Source organism: Saimiri boliviensis, chromosome 14 (assembly GCF_048565385.1).
Source record: "Saimiri boliviensis isolate mSaiBol1 chromosome 14, mSaiBol1.pri, whole genome shotgun sequence".
NCBI classification, from domain to species: Eukaryota; Metazoa; Chordata; class Mammalia; order Primates; family Cebidae; genus Saimiri; species Saimiri boliviensis.
Window position 1 is genome coordinate 20,244,577 of NC_133462.1, and position 17,258 is coordinate 20,261,834.

At 51.6% G+C, this 17,258-nt stretch overlaps 1 protein-coding gene and 1 pseudogene across 3 annotated transcripts; one reads left to right on the plus strand and one right to left on the minus strand.

Moving 5' to 3' along the window:
• The first annotated feature begins 2,090 nt into the window (after window positions 1–2,090).
• On the plus strand, window positions 2,091–2,828 carry LOC101034992 (proteasome subunit beta type-2 pseudogene; annotated as a pseudogene).
• An 871-nt stretch (window positions 2,829–3,699) lies between these two features.
• Window positions 3,700–16,911, minus strand: PROSER3 (proline and serine rich 3). Of its 3 annotated transcripts, none has more exons than XM_010347947.3 (11): window positions 16,644–16,911; window positions 15,777–15,873; window positions 15,243–15,445; window positions 12,247–12,374; window positions 12,037–12,140; window positions 9,828–9,910; window positions 9,580–9,722; window positions 7,577–7,764; window positions 6,543–7,461; window positions 6,365–6,446; window positions 3,700–6,155 (listed from the first exon to the last, which is right to left on the minus strand). In XM_010347947.3, exons 1-11 carry the CDS (start codon window positions 16,652–16,654, stop codon window positions 6,035–6,037), a joined length of 2,079 nt encoding a protein of 692 aa, XP_010346249.2. In that variant the 5' UTR covers window positions 16,655–16,911; the 3' UTR covers window positions 3,700–6,034. The 3 variants fall into 3 exon arrangements, with proteins under 3 accessions (XP_010346249.2, XP_003937423.1, XP_010346247.1); XM_003937374.4 differs by having other exon boundaries at window positions 3,700–6,192; window positions 12,037–12,137; window positions 16,644–16,910; XM_010347945.3 differs by having other exon boundaries at window positions 3,700–6,192; window positions 16,644–16,910.
• Window positions 16,912–17,258: the final 347 nt, after the last annotated feature.

The following is a 17,258-nucleotide window of genomic DNA, read 5'->3' on the forward strand; positions in this document are numbered from 1 at the left end:
TGTTTCCCCATCCACCGCTGCAATGATTTTCTATTTTTTAATTTTTCAGTGTACATAATAGGTATATTTAGGAACATATATTGTGGGGATACATGAGATGTTTTGATATAGGCATGCAAGCCGGGCGCGGTGGCTCAAGCCTGTAATCCCAGCACTTTGGGAGGCTGAGGCGGGTGGATCACGAGGTCAAGAGATCGAGACCATCCTGGTCAACATGGTGAAACCCCGTCTCTACTAAAAATACAAAAAAATTAGCTGGGCATGGCGGCGCATGCCTGTAATCCCAGCTACTCAGGAGGCTGAGGCAGGAGAATTGCCTGAACCCAGGAGGCGGAGGTTGCGGTGAGCCGAGATCGCGCCATTGCACTCCCGCCTGGGTAACAAGAGCGAAACTCCGTCTCAAAAAAAAAAAAAAAAAAAAGTAATATTAGAAGATGAGTCATTCTTTGGAGAATAACTAAGCAGGGGCTGAGGAAAGGGAGTGCTGAGGGAGGGGTGGATGTACAGTTATATACTGAATTTGCTGACCTCACTCCCATCACAGGGATCTCCCACATGATGTTCCCTCTGCCTGGAGTGTTTCCCCATCCACCGCTGCAATGATTTTCTATTTTTTAATTTTTCAGTGTACATAATAGGTATATTTAGGAACATATATTGTGGGGATACATGAGATGTTTTGATATAGGCATGCAATGTGTAATGATCGCATCATGGAGAATGAGGTCCTGCAGTGATTTTAAAACATCTGCAAATTCTCTGACACTCTTCTTATCAAGACATGGAATCTATGACTGCTTTTTTTTTTTTTTTTTTAATGAGACAGAATCTCACTCTGTCGCCCAGGCTGGAGTGCAGTGGGGCGATATTGGCTCACTGCAACCTCCACCTCCCGGGTTCAAGTGATTCTCTTGCTTCAGCCTCCCAAGTAGCTGGGATTACAGGCGTGCACCACCACACCTGGCTAATTTTTGTACTTTTAGTAGAGGTGGGGTTTCACCACATTGGCCAGGCTGGTCTTGAACTCCTGACCTCAGGTGATCCACCCACCTCGACCTCCCAAAGTGCTGGGATTACAGGCATGAGCCACCAAGGCCACCCGATCTATGACTGCTTTCTATGAGACTGGGAGGGACTGGGATAGCTTCAACCAACAGAAAACAGTGGAAATGACACAGCGATTTCCAAGGCTATGCAATCAAAGGCAATGCAGCTGCTTGACCAATGTTCTTGTCCACTGGAATGAGCTATAGAAGCATAGTACATCATATACAAAGTATGACTATATTGAGGCAGCCATGCTCTGAAGAAGCCCAAGCTAATGGAGCTATGTACAGGCATAACACTCAATAGACCCAGTAAGACTGGGAGAAGACCATGGAAGAAGTTCCTGGGGATTCCACTCCACAGCCATCAAGTCCATCGAGTCACCTTTTAGTCTTCCTAGTTGAATCCCCAGACATCATGGAGCAGACAAAAATTGTCCCCAACTGAGCTCTGTCCAAACCTCTAACTCCCAGATTCCATGAGCATAATAAAATGTTTTATGCCACTAAGTTTTGGGGACAGTTTCTTATCCAACAAGACTAATTAGGACAGTCCTTTGTTAACTAGATAATTTCTACCTGTCTCAGCTCAAGTGTAACTTCATCAGGAATACTTCTAGACCCCACCTGTGCCACAGCTAGATCAGGTTCTGCTACTGTAAACATCTTTTATTTCTCCTTATAAACAGATATTTTCCTTGTCAATTTCATTTATTTTGTTTGTTTTTGAGACAAAGTCTCACTCTGTTGCCCAGGCTGGAGTGCAGTGGTGCCATCTGAGCTCACTGCAGCCTCTTGACTCCTGGGTTCAAGCGATCCTTGTGCCTCAGCCTCTCGAGTATCTGGGACTACAGGCACCCACCACCACGCACAGCTAATTTTTGTATTTTTAGTAGACACAAGGTTTCACTATGTTATCCAGGCTGGTCTCGAACTCCTGACCTCAAGTGACCCGCCCACCTCAGCCTCTGAAAGTGCTGAGATTACAGGTGTGAGCTACTGTGACCACCCTGATTTCATTTAAATGTATCATTTGTAAGTCACATGGCCAGTATCCCACCAAGCTTCACTCAGAGATGCCTTCTCACTGGTGAGACCAGGAAGTTGGCGAGTGTTGCGCTTTGTCTGACCCACAGCCTCTGGCCTCTGGCCACTGTGGAGTACCTCATCAGTATCCAAGGCCCTAACTATGCTATTGTCACCTCCGACCGGGTGGCCACCAGCAATATTGTCCAGATGAAGGACAATCATGACAAGATGTTTAAGATGAGCGAGAAAATATTACTCCTGTGTATTGGAAAGGCTGGAAACACACAGTTTGCAGAATATATTCAGGAAAAAGTGCTGCTTTATAAGATTCGAAATGGGTATGAACTGTCTCCCACGGCAGCAACTAACTTCACACACGGAAACCTGGCTGTCCTTGGAGTCAGACCCCGTATCATGTGAACCTCCTCCTGGCTGGCTATGATGAGCATGAAGGGCCAGCGTTCTACTACGTGGACTAGCTGGCAGCCTTGGCCAAGGCTCCTTTGGCAGCCCATGGCTATAGTGCCTTCCTGACTCTCAGTATCCTGGACCAATACTACAGACCGACTAGCTCATGTGAGAGGGCAGTGGAGCTGTTTAGGAAATGTCTGGAGGAACTCCAGAAACGCTTCCTTCTCAATCTGCCAACCTTCAGTGTTCGAATCATTGACAAAAATGGCATTCATGATCCGGACACTTCCTTTCCCAAACAGGGCTCCTAACATCATGCCCTCCCTCCCACTTGCCAGGGAACTTTTTTTTGATGGACTCCTTTATTTTTTCTACTCTTTTCAGTTGCACTTTTTTTTTTTTTTTTTTTTTTAGACGGAGTCTTGCTCTGTCACCAGGCTGGAGTGCAGTGGCATGATCTCGGCTTACTGTAACCTTCGCCTCCTGGGTTTAAGTGATTCTCCTGCCTCAGCTTCCCCAGTAGCTGGGATTACAGGCGTGTGCCACCATGCCTGACTACCTTTTGCATTTTAAAGACAGATGGGGTTTCACCATGTTGGCCAGGATGGTCTCGATCTCCTGACCTTGTGATCTGCCCACCTCAGCCTCCTAAGGTGCTGGGATTACAGATGTGAGCCACCCCCACCCCTCCCCCCCACCCCCAACAAAGGTGCACTCTTGATAAATGGTTAATTCAGAATAAAGGTGACTATGGATATATTTGGGAAAAAAAATGTATGGTTTGTTTAGAAAGGTTGGAAACAGGCTGGGTGTGGTGGCTCACACCTGTAATCCCAACACTTTGGGAGGCTGAGGTAAGCAGATCACAAGGTCAGGAGTTTGAGACCAGCCTCACCAACGTGGTGAAACACTGTCTCTACTAAAAATACAAAAAAAAAAAAAAAAAAAATTAGCTGGGGATGGTGGCATGTGCCTGTAATCCCAGCTACTCAGAAGGCTGACGCAGGAGAATCGCCTGAACCTGGGAGGCGGATGTTGCAGTGAGCCGAGATCACACCACTGCACTCCAGCCTGGGTGACAGAGACTCTGTCTCCAAAAAAAAAAAACCAAGGTTGCAGACAGGTATTTACTATATCTGTGCCATACAGAAGTTACTAGAACTCCATCTTACCCCTCCGTTTTGTAAATGCAGATATCAAACAACCCCAGTCATATATTCCCCGTCATTTTATTATGAAACGTTTCTAACATACAGCGAAGTTGAAAAGTTTTACAGTGGACACCCACATATCTACTACTTAGGTTCTGCCATGAACATTTTGCTATATTTGCATTATCTCACACCTTCCTATTATCCTATTTGCCTATCAACCCAACTCATCTCTGGATACATTTCAACCTACATTGCAGACATTGGTACATTGCTCCCTAAATATTTTAGTGTACATACTTTTCTTTTTTTAAAGACAGGGACAATGCAGCCTTAACTCCTGTGCTCAAGTAAACCTCTCACCTCAGCATGCGCCCCTCACTCCGAGTAGCTGGGACTACACATCATGTGCCCCCAAACCTATTTACTTATTTATTTTTGTAAATAAATAATGAGATGGGGTCTTGCTGTGTTGCCCAGGGTGCTCTCCTGTCCTTAAGTGATCCTCCTGCCTCAGCCTCCCAAAGAAGTGGGATTACAGGCGTTATCTTTAACTGGAGTTCAATATTTTCTTTTGAGGTAAACTTTACATACAATGAAATTCACACACTTCACTAAGTTTGGTAAGTGCATACACCTGTGTAACCCAAACCTCTCCCCAGCATGGCAACTAGTTTTTTAAACATGGCCTCTAAAGCAAGTGTCAGAGACAGAGAGAGAGAGAGAGAGAGAGAGAGAGAGAGAGAGAGAGAAATTAATTTTTTTTTAGGTGGAGTCTCACTCTGTCACCTAGGCTGGAGTGCAGTGGTGCAATCTCAGCTCACTGCAACCTCTGCCTCCTGAGCTCAAGAGATTCTCCTGTCTCAGCCTCCTGAGTAGCTGGGATTAAAGGCACCTACCACCATGCCCAGCTAATTTTTGTACTTTTAGTAGAGACAGGGTTTCACCATGTTGGCCAGGCTGGTCTTGAACTCCTGACCTCAAGTAATCTGCCCACCTCAGCCTCCCAAAGTACTGGGATTACAGGCGTGAGCCACCCTGCCCAGCATTTGTTTTTGTTTTGCATTTTTAGTAGAAATGGGGTTTCACCATGTTGGCCAGGCTGGTCTCGAACTCCTGACCTCGGGTGATCCACCAGCCTCGGCCTTTCAAAGTGCCGGGATTACAGGTGTGAGCCACCATGCCTGGCCTCCACCTTTAAAATCTATCCAGAATTCAACTGCTTCTCCCTTTTGACTGAGGCAGAAGAATCGCTTCAACCTGGGAGGCGGAGGTTGCAGTAAGCTGAGATCGAGCCACTGCACTCCAGCCTGGGTAACAGAGCGAGACTTCCTCTCAAAAAAAAAATAATAATAATAATAAAAATTAAAAAAAAATAAAAAGTTAGCCAGGCATGGTGGTGGGCGCCTGTAATCCCAGCTACTCGGAAGGCTGAGGCAGGAGACTTGCTTGAACCCGGGAGGTGGAAGTTGAAGTGAGCCAAGATTGTGCCACTGCACTCCAGCCCGGGCAACATGAGTGAAACTCTGTCTCAAAATAAAACAAGATAAAGTTGGAGATGGCAGGATCTGCAGGTTAACTGTGGGTGGAAGGGAAAGACAGAAGTCAAAGGCAACTCTAATGGCAAAGGACAGAGCTGAAGAAAGTTGGGAGGGGCATGCTTAGGGGGAAAGACTGACTCCATTTAGGACCTATGGAATTGGAGATGTCTTTCAAGCCCTTGGGTAGAAATGGTGATGAGGTAGGAGCCCAAGATTCCATGGCCAGGTCTAGGTTACAGATAGAAATTGGGGGCCCATCAGAATGGAGATGGGGTTTAGAGTCATGAAGCTAGGCAGGAGACTCTACTGGTGGGTATAGATAGACAAGTCAGCGCTGTGGCTCTGGGTCATGGCAAAGTTGACACGCTGGGCCAGTGACGAGGCCCGACCAGAGGGGTGCAGGGAAGTTTTGGAAGCAGGAGAGAATGTGCTTCAAGGAGGGAGGGGTGAGCTGCAGTAGATGCTGCTGCTGCTCAAGCTGGTGTGGGCTGTGGACTGACCATCATTGAACACTCCGATGACCCTAGCAGCTTCTTCCCCAGAGGACAGTCCTTTGGTCCCATTTGAGCCAGGAATCCTGAGTGAAGTCAGATAAGGTGGGTCCCAGTCTTGCCCAAAGTCTTGCCTGAAACCTCTCCCCCAAGGAGGCCCAGAAGGGAGATCTTGTTTCCGTGGTCAAGAAAGAGAGTGGGGGTGGGGCAGGACAGAGCCATGGGGCAGCGGAGGGCAGGGGGCATTTCCTTAATTGGCATGACCCCTTGGCCTTTCCAAAACAACCCGTTTCTCACAGATAACCAGTAACAACAACAACAACAACAACAACAACAACAAAAGACCTCACTGGATAAAACAGAATCTAGAATCTGTACAATTCAAAGTCGTCTGGCATCCAGGGAAGCTCCTTCCCTTCGTAGCAGCCTCCTTGGGGACCTGGGGGGCGACTTGGCTGGAGGGGACCAAGATCCCGGGTCTTTGGCCTGGTTCAACAGGAACAAAAATAGGGCGTCTGCTTCCCTGGAGAAAAGCCGGGAGAGCAGAGACTGGAGTAGGTGCTGAGGCTTAGGATCTGGGGCTGTGGATGGAGTGCTGGGACAAGGGATGAGGAGGGGTGGGTGCCTAACTGGGTCTCAGAGGACTCGGGGGCCCAGTGTCATAGACGCTGGGGAGGGAGGGGAGGGTCGGTTACCTTTTCTGCCGACTCAGCTCTGCCCTCTGGGCTCTTAGCACCTGGAGCACAGGATCGTCCTGGAACTCACTGCCATCAGAGTCTGAGGGGGCAGTCACAGGGAGAAGAATGAGCTCTGGGGGGCTGGCCACTTCACAGGTTGGCCCACCACCAACATCCCGGAGGGCGCGGGCATCACCTTCTGCAGCCTCCAGCAGCTGGGCTGCCTGGGCGAGCAGGGCCTCTGAGGGGGTATGGTGAGCAGCGGGCGGGGGCGGGGCCGGGGCCTCCGGGGACCCAGTCTGGAAGGTAGGCAGCCTGGCCTCGACTGCGGATGTCAGCTCTGCTGGAGTGGGTGGGACCTCAGGCTGTAGGCATGCTCCAAGGGAAGAAGTGGCTTCGGCCTTCCAGGTCACTGACCCTGCTGCGGGTGGCATGCCCTTGGACCGACACTGGGATTCAGATGGAGGGGGAGTGACCTTGGTTTGGGGTTGTATGGTCTTGACTTTCAGAGATCCAGCCTCGTGTGGAAGTGGGCCCTTGAGGTGAGGAGGCGGGTCCTCCAGGCTGTCAGGGAACAGCCGAGCTGCCACTACCTGGCCCAGGACACCCCTGAGCTGAGGGCCAGGCCCCTGGCCAGCTTCAGGGACCGGCTCGGCAGCCTCTTGGGGAAGGGCTCTGCTCCTCCTAGACTTGGGACCCAGGCTTTTAGGCTGAGCGGAGCTGCTTGGCTCAGGGATGGGAAAGCCTTGGGGGACAGCTGGGGGTGTGGGGGTGGAGTTTGGAGGTGCTGGGGTAGAGACCAGAGGAGCTGGGGTGGAGGCTGGGGTTTGGAGGGTGGAGGCCAGGGGTGGGAGGGTGGAGGCCAGAGGCGCTAGGGTGGAGGCCAGATGCATGGGAGGCACAGCCCCGAGGGATACCCAAGGCCCAGATTGTGGGGCCCAGAACCCGTGGGGGCTAGGGGCCCAAAAGATATGTGGAGAGGACACAGAGGGAAAGGGAGGCCTCTCTACATAGAAGACCTCGGGTGGACCAGGCTGGGCCACACTGCTCTGCGGTGGGATGTGGTTAGGCTGGTTTCCCAGAGAACTGAGGGTCTCCACTGGAGCAGGAGAGGTCTGTGGACAGATAGGAAGAGAGATCTGAGATGGAGAGAGGGCCAAGCGCCCTCGGTTCCCCTCAGACCCACCCTGTCCTCCAGCTCCCCCCAGGCTCCTCCTTCCCCCGACTCACCAGAGTCTGGAGGGCAGGGGTCCCAGGCAGCACCCAGGCTCCACCACCCTTGCTTCCCCGAGCCTGTTCAAGCTTCCGCCGCTGCCGCCACTGGTACAGAATGTCATCCTCTGGCCGAAGGGGTGCTGGGGAGGAGGCTGGGGCTGGAGCAGGGGTAGGGGTCTGGGCCTGGGCTGGTGCCGGGGATGCTGTAGGGGAAGGGAGGTAGAGAGGAGAGGGTGAGGCAGGGGCCAGGGAGATCAGCAGCCCTGTGACAGCCTGCACACATGCCCGCCGAATGTGCAGGGGTTACTCAGACAGGCTCTAGAGTGGGAAGACAGGAAGGGGTCAAAGTCTGGGGAGTGAGCGCTCCTGGGCTTCTCCACCTGTCATCGTTCAAGTCTTTGTTCATCATATATATATGTGTATGGTCTTGTTCTGTCACCGAGCTCAACCTCCTGGGCTCAGGCGATTCTCCTGCCTTAACCTACTGAGTAGCTGGGACTACAGGCATGCGCCACCACACAGGGGTAATTTTTACTTTTTTTGTAGAGACAGGGTCTTGCTTTGTCGCCCAAGCTGGTCTCAAACTCCTGGGCTCAAGCCATCGTTCCACCTGGGCCTCCCAAAGTGCTGGGATTACAGGTGTGAGCCACAGTGCCTGATCTCATTCAACAGATATTTATTGAGCTGTTCTGGACGCTGGAGTTACAGTAGTGAGCAGACACTCCCCGAATTCACCCACTCCCCCACCCCCTATAGCCCTCACCCTGCTCCAGCCCCACTCACTCCACCTGGACTCTCAAGCAGCCTCCCTGGTTTCTCTCCTCTCCTCTGAATCTGTTCCCTACTCTCAGCCAGAGGGAGCCTGTGAATGCCTGAGTTGGACCAGGCCCCTCGATGCTTAAGAACCCTCCCGTGGCTGCACCTCTCTCCTGGTGAAAGGCAAAGGCTTTGCCTTTTACACCTGTGGCTCCCTCTGCCTAGAACACTCTTCCTTCATGTATCACATGGTGGATTCTCTCACATCCCTCAGATCTCGGGCACCTTCCCAGGCTTCCCTATTCAAAACTGCAACAACCAGCTGTGCCTAATGATGGCTCATTCTTGTAATCCCAGCGCTCTGGGGAGCCAAGGCCAGGGGATCGTTTGAGCCCAGGAGTTCGAGATCAGCCTGGGCAACATAGTGAGACCCTATCTCAACAAATAAAACAATTAGCTGGGTATAGTGGTGCATACCTGCAGTCCCAGCTATTTGGGAGGCTGAGGTGCGAAGATCGCTTGAGCCCAGGAATTGGACTATGATGGCACCACTTTTTTTTTTGAGATGGACTCCTGCTCTGTCACCCAGGCTGGAGTGCAGTGGCGAGATCTCAGCTCACTGCAACCTCTGTCTCCTGGGTTCAAGCAATTCTTCTGCCTTAGCCTCCTGAGTAACTGGGACTACAGATGCATGCCACCACACCCAGCTAATTTTTGTATTTTTAGTAGACAGGTTTCACCATGTTGGCCAGGCTAGTCATGAACTCCTGACCTCGTGATCCACCCACCTCCCAAAGTGTTGGGATTACAGGCATGAGCCACCACGCCTAGTCCTCTTTTCTTTTTTTTTTTTTTTGAGACCGTCTTGAACTGTTGCCCAGGCTGGAGGGCAATGGTACAAATTTTGGCTCACTGCAACCTCTGCGTCCTGGGTTCAAGCAATTCTCCTGCCTCAGCCTTGCAAGCTGCTGGAATTACATTCGCCTGCCACCACGCCCAGCTACTTGTTATTTTTTTTAGTAGAGATGGGGTTTCCCCATGTTGGCCAGGCTGGTCTCGAACTCCTGACCTCAGGTGATCCACCCACCTCGGCCTCCCAAAGTGCTGAGATTACAGGTGTGGGCCACTGCACCCGGCCTTATTATCCCTGTTTTACAGCTATAGAAACAAGGCCCGGAGAGGCCCATAGTCCTACAGATGGTCAGTGGCAGAGCTGAGATTTGCACCCAGGCTTCCCTCAGCCCTTGCTTCCCAGCCCTTACCAGGTGCCCTGGGGCCAGGGCCCTTGCTTGAGTCAGGGATGAAGGTCTCTGAGAAGGGAGAGAGTTCGTTGGAGCTGGTGGGGAATGAGGAAGTGCTGGCATCGCTGGGGCTGAGGGAGGAGGAGGAGGAGATGGAGGCTTTGCTGCAAGGAGAAGGCAAGAGTGAGGCAATGGAGGTCTCAAGACCTGGGCCAGGTGGAGCTGCAGTGGGAAGGGTGGGAAGCGTGCTGGGGGCGGGGTGCAGGCACCTGCGTTTGAGCAGCCTGGCAGCTCTGCTCTGTAGGCTCAGCGTCTCCAGGTCCAGCAGGGATGAGTTCCATGTGTTGAGGTTCTGCAGGGTGAGAGGGTCAGAGGCCAGCCCCCACCCAAAGGCTGCTGGGAAAGGGGTTTTAAACAGAGGGCCTGGAGTGCAGGTTGTACCGCCCTTGGTAACCTCATGTGCCGGCTTAGAATCTGCTCCTCCTCCTCAGGGAAGAGAGACCCAGTTTTCCCCTTTGGATCAGCCCTTTTTTTTTTTTTTAATTGAGATGCAGAGTTTCGCTCTTGTTGCCCAGGCTGGAGTGTAATGGTGGGAATCTCAGCTCACTGCAACCTCTGCCTCCCAGGTTCAAGTGATTCTCCTGCCTCAGCCTCCCAAGTAGCTGGGATTACAGGCATGCATCACCGTATCTGGCTAATTTTGTATTTTTAGTAGAGACAGTGTTTCTCCATGTTGGTCAGGCTGGTCTCAAACTCCCGACCTCAGGTGATCCGCCTGCCTCAGCCTCCCAAAGTGCTGGGGATTACAGGCATGAGACACTGCGCCTGGTGGATCAGTACCTTTCATGGACAAATCACAGTTGGAGTAGGATGGATCCCACCTTCCAGATCAGAGCTGATTCATCAGAACATTCTGTCTTCTGGTTCACAGTGGTTGGCTCAAGGATGAGTGAATCACAGTGAGCCCTGGGACTTTGGATGGAGCAATCAGAAAAGTCCCCACTTTCCAGTGGAGTCACTGAGCTAGGACCATGGGAGCCTAGAGACCCTAAGGGCCACCCTGGCTACTGTGAGGAGAAAGCCCACCTGGGGCTGAGCCCAAGAGAGGAGCACAGAGGTGGGTGCCAGGGCTCATGCCTGCAATCCCAGCACTTTAGGAGGCTGAGGCAGGAGAATTGCTTGAGTCCAGGAATTTGAGACCAGCCTGGACACAAATAAGACCTCATCTCTACAAAAAAAACCCAAAAAATTAGCTGGGCACGGTGGTGCATCCCTGTAGTCCCAGATACGCAGGAGGTGACGGCTGCACCATTGCATTCTAGCCTGGGCAACAAGAGCAAAACTCCATCTCAAAAATAAATAAAACAAAAATTAGCCGAGTGTGGTGGAATGCACCTGTCGTCCCAGCTACTCAGGAGGCTGAGGAGGGAGGATTTCTTGAGCCCAGGAGTTGGGGGCTGCAGTGAGCTGTGATTGCACAACTGCCCTCCAGCCTGGGTGACAGAGCAAGACACTATTTCAAAAACAGTTATGTGACTGTATAATAAAGAAAAGCAGATATTAAGGGAGAGCTACCAGGCTTTGCCGTGGTGCTTGGTAAATGGTGGCTGCCAAGATTACTATTTTTTTCTTTTTTTAAGATGGACTTTTTTTTTTTTTTGAGATGGAGTTTCGCTCTTGTTACCCAGGCTGGAGTGCAATGGCGCGATTTTGGCTCACTGCAACCTCCACCTCCTGGGTTCAAGCAATTCTCCTGCCTCAGCCTCCCAAGTAGCTGGGACTACAGGTGTGTGCCACCATGCCCAGCTAATTTTTGTATTTTTAGTAGAGACAGGGTTTCACCATGTTGACCAGAATGGTCTCGATCTCTTGACCTCGTGATCCACCCGCCTCAGCCTCCCAAAGTGCTGGGATTACAGGCGTGAGCCACCGTGCCCGGCCTAAAATGAAGTCTTGCTGTGTCACCAGGCTCACTTTCTGTATCTTTAGTAAAGATCGGGTATCACCATGTTGGCCAGGCTGGTCTTGAACTCCTGACCTCATAAAATTCGCCTGCCTTGGCCTCCCAAAGTGTTGGGATTACAGGCATGAGCCACCGTGCCCGGCCTTTTTTATTTTTTAAATAGAGACAGGGTCTTGCTGTATTGCCCAGGCTAGAGTGCAGTGGTGCAATCATAGCTCACTGCAGCCTTGAACTCCTAGGCTCAAGCAATCCTCCAGCGTCAGGCTGTCAAGTAGCTGGGATTACAGTGCACACCACCACACCTGGCTCTCTCTCTCTTTTTTTTTTTAGTGGAGGCAGGATCTCACCATGTTGCCCAAGCTGGTCTTGAACTCCTGGCCTCAAGCAGTCCTCCCACTTGGGCCTCCCAAAGTGCTGGGATTACAGGTGTGAGCCACCGCTCCTGATCTTCTAATTCTAACCCAGGGCTGGTGCTGTCAGTTCAGGCACATCAGGGAGGGAGTGAATGATGTCACCTGCTTTATTTCCTGAAGAGGAGCCACAGCCTGGGATGCACTGGTCACCTTGGCCGCAGTAGGGACAGCTGTATGGGGTCTTCTTTCTGGTTTGTTGGCTCCTGCTGTGAATCCCCAGTTGAGGTATGAGGGCCAGGAGGAGTGGCTGCTGGGGGCACTGACCTGCAAAGGTTTAGGGGTGGGGGTGGTAGATGGCACGGAAGGAGGTACCTGCTGCATTTTGACTGCTGGGGTCTGGAGGGTCAGGCCGCAGCCACCAAAAGTCAGCTGTGGTTGGGCCTGCAGGCTGGCGCTCCTCTCGGCTGGTGGGCTGAGCCTGGCGGAACCTGTTTATATACCTGTGAACATCAGGGGTAGGAGGCGAGTGGAGTCAGGAGAGCCAAATAATTATAAGAATAATCAGCCGGGCACGGTGGCTCAAGCCTGTAATCCCAGCACTTTGGGAGGCTGAGGCGGGTGGATCACGAGGTCAAGAGATCGATCATCCTGGTCAACATGGTGAAACCCCATCTCTACTAAAAATACAAAACATTAGCTGGACATGGTGGCGCGTGCCTGTAATCCCAGCTGCTCAGGAGGCTGAGGCAGGAGAATTGCCTGAACCCAGGAGGCGGGGGTTGCGGTGAGCCGAGATCGCGCCATTGCACTCCAGCCTGGGTAACAAGAGCGAAACTCCGTCTCAAAAAAAAAAGAAAAAAAAAGAAGAAGAAGAAGAATCAGTGGGCCAGACACAGTGCCTCATGCACTTTGGGAGGGTGAGGCGGGCAGATCACAAGGTGAAGAGATCGAGAGCATCCTCGCCAACATGGTGAAACCCTGTCTCTACTAAAAATACAAAAATTAGCTGAGCATGGTGGCGCGCGCCTGTAGTCCCAGCTACTTGGGAGGCTGAGGCAGGAGAATCGCTTGAACCCAGGAGGTGGAGGTTGCAGTGAGCCGAGATTGGGCCACTGCACTCCAGCCTGGTGACACAGCAAGACTCCATCTTTAAAAAAGAAAATAATAGTAATCTTGGCAGCCACCATTTACCAAGCACCATGGCAAAGCCTGGTAGCTCTCCCTTAATATCTGCTTTTCTTTCTTATAGTCACATAACTTTTTGAAATAGGGTCTTGCTCTGTCACCCAGGCTGGGGGCAGTTGTGCAATCATAGCTCACTGCAGCCCCCAACTCCTGGGCTCAAGAAATCCTCCCTCCTCAGCCTCCTGAGTAGCTGGGACAACAGGTGCATTCCACCACACTCGGCTAATTTTTGTTTTATTTATTTTTGAGATGGAGTTTTGCTCTTGTTGCCCAGGCTAGAATGCAATGGTGCAATTTCGGCTCACTGCAACCTCTGCCTCTGGGGTTCAAGCGATTCTCCTGCCTCAGCCTCCCAAGTAGCTGGGATTACAGGTGTGCAATACCACGCCTGGCTAATTCAGTAGAGATGGAGTTTCACCATGTTGGTCAGGCTGGCCCCGAACTCCTGACCTCAGCTGATCCACCCGCTTCAGTCTCCCAGGCGTGAGCCACCGCGCCTAGCTGAACAGTGGTATTTTCATATTTTTAGTAGAAACGAGGTCTCGGCATGTTGCACAGACTGGTCTGGAAACTCCTGGGTTCAAGCGATCCTCCCACTTGGGCTTCCCAAAATGCTGGGATTACAGGCATGAGCCACTGTGCCCATCCAGGAGTAACGTTTAGCTGGGCACACAGCTGTTCTTCTATGGACTATGTTTACCAGGTACCCTTGTAGCCTTGTGGCCACGTGGCTAGGTTCTTGACAAACAGGGTATGAAATGTGATTTTGGAAAGCCGATGTGGTTGAAAGCCATTCTGTACCAGGAAGGAAAGGGCAATGGCCTAGAATTGGGACAGCAACAAGAAAGAAGAAACCTGTGTCCCTGACACAACTACCGGCTGCCACATCATCCCTGGTGGCTTCTGCCTGGACTGCAGGTGAGGGAAGAATAAATGCTATCTTGTTTCAGCCATAATTAACTTGGGACTCTTTATTACAGCACCTGAACCTGTATTCTACAAATCTAAGTGCTCACCATGTGAGGGGCATTGCTAGAGATCATTACATATAGTGACTCACTGGAAGCTGAAAACAGGCTGGGCACGGTTGCTCACACCTGTAATCCCAATACTTTGGGAGGTCAAGGAGGTCAGGAGTTTGAGACCAGCCTGGCCAACATGGTCTGTACTAAAAATACAAAAATGAGCTGGGCATGGTGGTGGGCGCCTATAATCCCAGCTACTCAGAGGCTGAGGCAGGAGAATCGCTTGAACCTGGGAGGCAGAGGTTGCAGTGAGCTAAGACCTTGCCATTGCCCTCCAGCCTTGGCTAACAGAGATTCCATCTCAAAAAAAAAAAAAAAAAAAAAAAGAAAGCTCAAAACAGCCCTAGGAGATATATACTATTCATATGCCTGATTTAGGTCAGGTGCAGTGGCTCACACCTGTAATTCCAGCACTTCTGGAGGCTGAGGGGGGTGGATCACCTGAAGCCAGGAGTTAGAGACCAGCCTGGCCAACATGGTGAAACCCCATCTCTACTAAAACTACAAAAAAATTAGCCAGGCATGGTGGTGAGTACCTATAATCCCACCTACTCAGGAGGCTGAGGCAGGAGAATCACTTGAACCCAGGAGGAAGAGGTTACAGTGAGCTGAGATCACACCACTGCACTACAGCCTGGGCAACAAGAATGAAACTCTGGCCAAAAAAAAAAAAAAACAAAAAACAAACAAACAAACCAATTTAGAGATCAAGAAACTGAAGCTGGGCATGGTAGATCCGGCCTGTAATCACAGCACTTTTTGGAGGCCAAAGTGGGAGGATTGCTGGGTGTGGTGGTATGCGCCAGAGACTCCGGAAGCTGAGGTGGGAGGATGACGTGAGCCCAGAAGTTTGAGGTTATAGTGAGCTGTGATTGCAACACTGACCTCTAGCCTGAGTGACAGAGTGAGACCCTGTCTCTAAATAAATAAATAAAAAGAAAGAAAGAAACTGCGGCCAAGATCATACAGAGAGTAAGTGACAGAGCTGGGATTTGAACTCAGGCAGTCTAGTTCCAGAGTTCTTAATAACACACATAAAGTGCCTGGTCCTGTAAAAGCGCTGCATGAAAACAGCTCTGGCCACGACGATTATTGCTGTGTGCCTTCTCCCTCCCTCTAACCCAAACTCTCCTTTTCCCCAGGGCTGCTGGTACTTACTTGGCCACCACGGAGTCCCCACTGTCAATTAGGGTGGGCGATGGGGAGGCCCCCATCTGTCCCTCAGTGGTGCTGGGTGGGGAAGGGGTCCCTGAACTGGATGGCCAGGACTCCTCAGACAGCTCAGGGGAGTTGGGACCTGTGGCTGGAACCTTGGGAGCTTGTGGGAGCCTGGATCTCTGAGACCTGGATGGGCTCAGGATCTAAGATGGGAGAAGAGCAGAAGAAGAAAAAGTGTGAGGTCTGATGGATCATCCCTGCAGGGGCACCAAGACACACACGAATTCTCAGTTCAGAGGGGAGGAAACTCATCTCATAATGATAATGACCTAGAGTGATGGGGGCTCAGAAGGGAATCCAGGTGATGGGGGCTCAGAAGGGAATCCAGGTGGTAGAGAGGCAGACAAGGCCAGGGCCATAGGGAGGGGAGAAGGGCCTGTCTCTTAAATCTCTCATCACATGTCTTCCTACCCTCTAGAGGTCATTCTCTTGCTACTGGGCTGGCACTCAGCACTCTTTGAGGGGTGTCCTCACCTTGGGACACGAGGTCTGACTCCGGGATGGCCAGTAGTGGCTTCCACCCAAGGGCGTACCTCCAAAGGGATTCTCTTGAATGGAGAAAACTGGCAGGCTGCAAGAGGAAAGTGGGGTTCAGGCAGCACGTGGTTTCGCTGCAGCCTTGGGGAGGGGAACACTAGAGGAGGGCAGAACCAGACAACTCCCATAGATTCCTGGAGGAAAGGGACTGTTATTCCCATGAAGCACCGCTGCACATTCAGGATAGCAACAGTAGAAGCGTGAGTCCTGGGAGCCCGCCCTTGGAGCAGTCTTAACAGGGAGCAACTCAGGAACTGGCAGCCGGTGCTGGATCCAGTCTAGGAGGGGCTTTTCTACGTTACAGACGCGCGGTTCCCATTCCAGACCAACAGAATCAGAATATCTGTTAGTGGGGCTTCAGCCTCCGGGTCTTTTCCGCAGCGTCCCAGGTGACAGTGAGGTGGAGCTCAGGTTAAGAACAGCGGCTAGACTCTATCACCGAGCATTTTCCATAAATTCTTGGGGACACGAAGGCGAAGGGTAGATGGACTACAAGCCCCAGGATCCACTGGACTCCGCCTCCGAGAGAAAGTTCAAAGACAACGCACAGGCGTGTTTGGGGGCCATTTCAAAATTTAAAAATTCAGATCTCGAGCTTTCCTTGGACATCTTTAGAGGAAACGATCCCTTGGGGCCCCTTAGAGAGGAACCTAAGACTCTAAGGGATCTCCGGGATGCTGAAGGCTACGGCTGGAACGGCCAAAGGCTGTTGGGAGCTGTAGTTTCAGTGCGATGGAGCCATAGCGACTCCAGACCCTATCTGGCCCGTCCCCAGGCTGTGCTGCTAAGAGGGATCGACCTCACCTGTGGTCCATCCCGCGGCTCCCACTGCACTTCCTCCTGCTCTGCTCCTTCACCAAACAGGCCCCGTGCGCATCTCCGTCGCTTAGCAACGCCCTATCAGTCCGCCCCTCTTAGTGCCCGCGCAGGAAGCAAGCGGCCTCCAAGGCCACCAATGAAAGAGAGGGAATAAAAGTAGGAAGGAGGTGTCTCGCGATTGGTTGGAACGCCTGCCTGCCCGACAGAGCGCCTTTGATTGGAGAACCTGCAGCGTGTAACAGTGATTGGCAAGGCCTTGCACCAATGGGAAGGATTTGAGGCTGGGCTTGCAGTTAGGAGGTGATCTAAAGTATCTTCCCTTAAAAGTCCGGCTTTTAAAAAACTTTTTGTTGCAGAAATCCTGTCCCGACTCCGGTCTAATTACCGTTCTTTCAGTTGCAGGGACAATGCGGGGACTCTTCCCCGTCTCTGACCGCCATTCCTCCATCAGTTGGGCCAATCAGTTCATCCCGATTGTCATCTAATCACTTCCTTCTTGCTGCAGGAGCAGCTGGTTGCATCGGTTGCCAGGTCTGGGCTCCTGGCCGAGGTAGCAGGATCAAAATGAGCTATTTCGAGCCCCAGGGCGCAGCCCCGGGG